General features: G+C 53.5%; 1 protein-coding gene across 2 annotated transcripts in view; it reads right to left on the minus strand.

The window, feature by feature from the left end:
* ANKRD52 (ankyrin repeat domain 52) overlaps nucleotides 1–2,217 on the minus strand; it is a 12,415-nt gene that overhangs the window by 5,127 nt on the left and 5,071 nt on the right. For both annotated transcript variants that reach the window (XM_010839226.1, XM_010839227.1), the window contains exons 12-16: nucleotides 2,052–2,192; nucleotides 1,891–1,971; nucleotides 667–778; nucleotides 389–460; nucleotides 9–140 (exon numbers count right to left, since the gene is read on the minus strand). In XM_010839226.1, coding sequence (XP_010837528.1) covers nucleotides 9–140; nucleotides 389–460; nucleotides 667–778; nucleotides 1,891–1,971; nucleotides 2,052–2,192 — 538 coding nt within the window. The remainder of the gene's footprint in view (nucleotides 1–8; nucleotides 141–388; nucleotides 461–666; nucleotides 779–1,890; nucleotides 1,972–2,051; nucleotides 2,193–2,217) is intronic.

Consider the following 2,217-nt stretch of genomic DNA (forward strand, 5'->3'; position numbering starts at 1 on the left):
GCGGTTAGCACCTCCACACACTCAGTAGAGCCTCGCTCAGTGGCCAGGAAGAGCGCGGTCCGGCCCTTGTGGTCCCTCACGTCCAGGTTCACCAGCGTCTCAGCCAGTGTCTTCAGGGCTTCACAGTGACCGTTGTAGGCCTGGAGGGGTGTGGGAAATCCATGGATAAAGCTCCAGACATGGCCCCACTCTGCTCTTGGGGCCCACGGGGAGACTCTGGGCAGCAGGCCTCCCCGTGAGCTCCTTGGGCCCCTCTCAGACCACTGCCTGCTTGCCACATCCCCACGAGAAGGCAGAAGCAAGGACGGATTCACATGTGCTGGTACCTGTGAGCCGGCCTGGGGCGGGTGGGGACAGGGAAGGCAAGAGGAAAAGACCTGGGACTCACAGCTAAGTGCAAAGGGCTGACTGGAATGGTGCTCTCTACATCCTCCAGGCAGTTAAAGGACATTTCTAAGAGCTGCAATGGACAGAACAGGAGGTGCTGAGGTTCTGGTATTCCCAAGACATCACCCCTAGACTCCACCCACAGCAATCCCCGAAGTCCCTGGATCTAGAGACCACACTGGATTCAACCACCCCTTGGCCTGAGAATCCAGACACAGAAGCAGACTGCGTGCTGGGCCCTGCCCTGCTCCCATTCCCCACACCAGGTCCCACACGTACCAGTTCGAGGTTCTGTCTATTGCCATAGGCGGCTGCATAGTGCACAGCTGTGTAGCCCTGCCTGTCCCGCAGGGAGGGGTCTGCACCGTTATCCAGTAAGAATTCCAAACAGCTGTGGGACAGGAGCAGATGGTGAGGAAGGGACAGGCCTAGCCAGGGAGGGTACAGTTTGGGAGGAGCAGAGGATAGGGCAAAGGAGCCCCTCCAGGCTGAGCTGGCCCACGCTCAGCCCTCACTCTTAGGAGGCTAACTCCGGCCCGTTTGACCCAGACCCACCACCTCCAGGTCTGCCCTGAACCACTCTAGCTCCTCGACCCTTTGAATGTGCTCCTAGAGACCCTGGAGCACAACCACAGTTACCAATCTGCTGATTGAAACACTCTTCCCCACCTCCAGGCACACTGACCCTGCCTTCTCCTCCTATCCCATTGGGAAAAGGCCTGCTTGTCTCACACTCACTCCCAGCACCCTCTTCTGTGGGAGGCCCTCCCCAGCCTTCCCAACAGGTGCCTCCTTCCCTGGCACCACTCTAACAGATCAGTAGCAACTCTACTAGTAGTAATAGTAATACTGCATTTAACATTTACAACGTGTCAAACACTGTTTTGTGTAGTAAGTGTGTGGTAAATCACTTAATCCTCACAATGATCCTTTGAGGTAGATACTGTTCTTATCCCTACTGTGTCTGAGGAAACTGAGGCCCAGAGATTAAGTTACTTGCCAGAAGTCACACAGTTACGAGTTAGGCCTCCCAGATTTTAAATATCTTTTTGTTGTTGTTGTTAGATAAATAAACCCTTTAAAACAGTCATAAAGAAAAATTACAAGGATAATAGAGTTCCCATATATTAGTCACCCAATTTCCTCTATTATTAACATCTTACACTAGAAGGTGTAATCTTGGGGTATTACCCCAAGAATAAGAATCTCGGGGTAATTCATCTTTTATCCTTACCACCTACGACAGTACTTGGTGTACCTACTAAGTAAATACTCATTTAATGCTTGAGGAATAAATGAATTTGTGTTTAGCTTTTCTGATCCTCTCAAGAAGACCATCCATTTCTTGAAGGAAGTATCTCTCCCACTTCTGCCTGTACCCACGGTGCTTGGTCCAGGATTAAACTCAGGGTGTAAGGCAGCAGAAGACAGTGGTGGAGAATAACAGGACGGGAATCTGCACTACTGGGGAGGTGCAGCCCAGGGGTCTTCTCTGCTACTCACAAGAAGGCCTCCTTTCTGCGGGACTCCTTCAGGGGCTCATCCTCTTCAGCATCATGGCTGGAAGGTGAGTGGGGCTCTGCCCTGGTAGAGGAGAGTGAGGAAGTCTGGTAGGGTGCTCGGGGAGGAGAGTGGGGCTGAGAAGAACCAAGAGGGCGCCTCACCTCCTGTAGGTGTCGGAGGCGGCAGCATAGTGGAGGGGAGAGCAGCCTTTACAGTCAGCCTCGTTGACGCCGGCCCCGGCAGTCACCAGCGTGACGGCGCACTGGTAGCTGCCGTTGGCGGCTGCATAGTGCAGTGGGGTCCTGGGGAGAAGCAGAGGAGGGTGGA

The sequence above is a fragment of the Bison bison genome, unplaced genomic scaffold (genome assembly GCF_000754665.1).
Source record: "Bison bison bison isolate TAMUID 2011002044 unplaced genomic scaffold, Bison_UMD1.0 scf7180017864115, whole genome shotgun sequence".
Taxonomy (NCBI): Eukaryota; Metazoa; Chordata; class Mammalia; order Artiodactyla; family Bovidae; genus Bison; species Bison bison.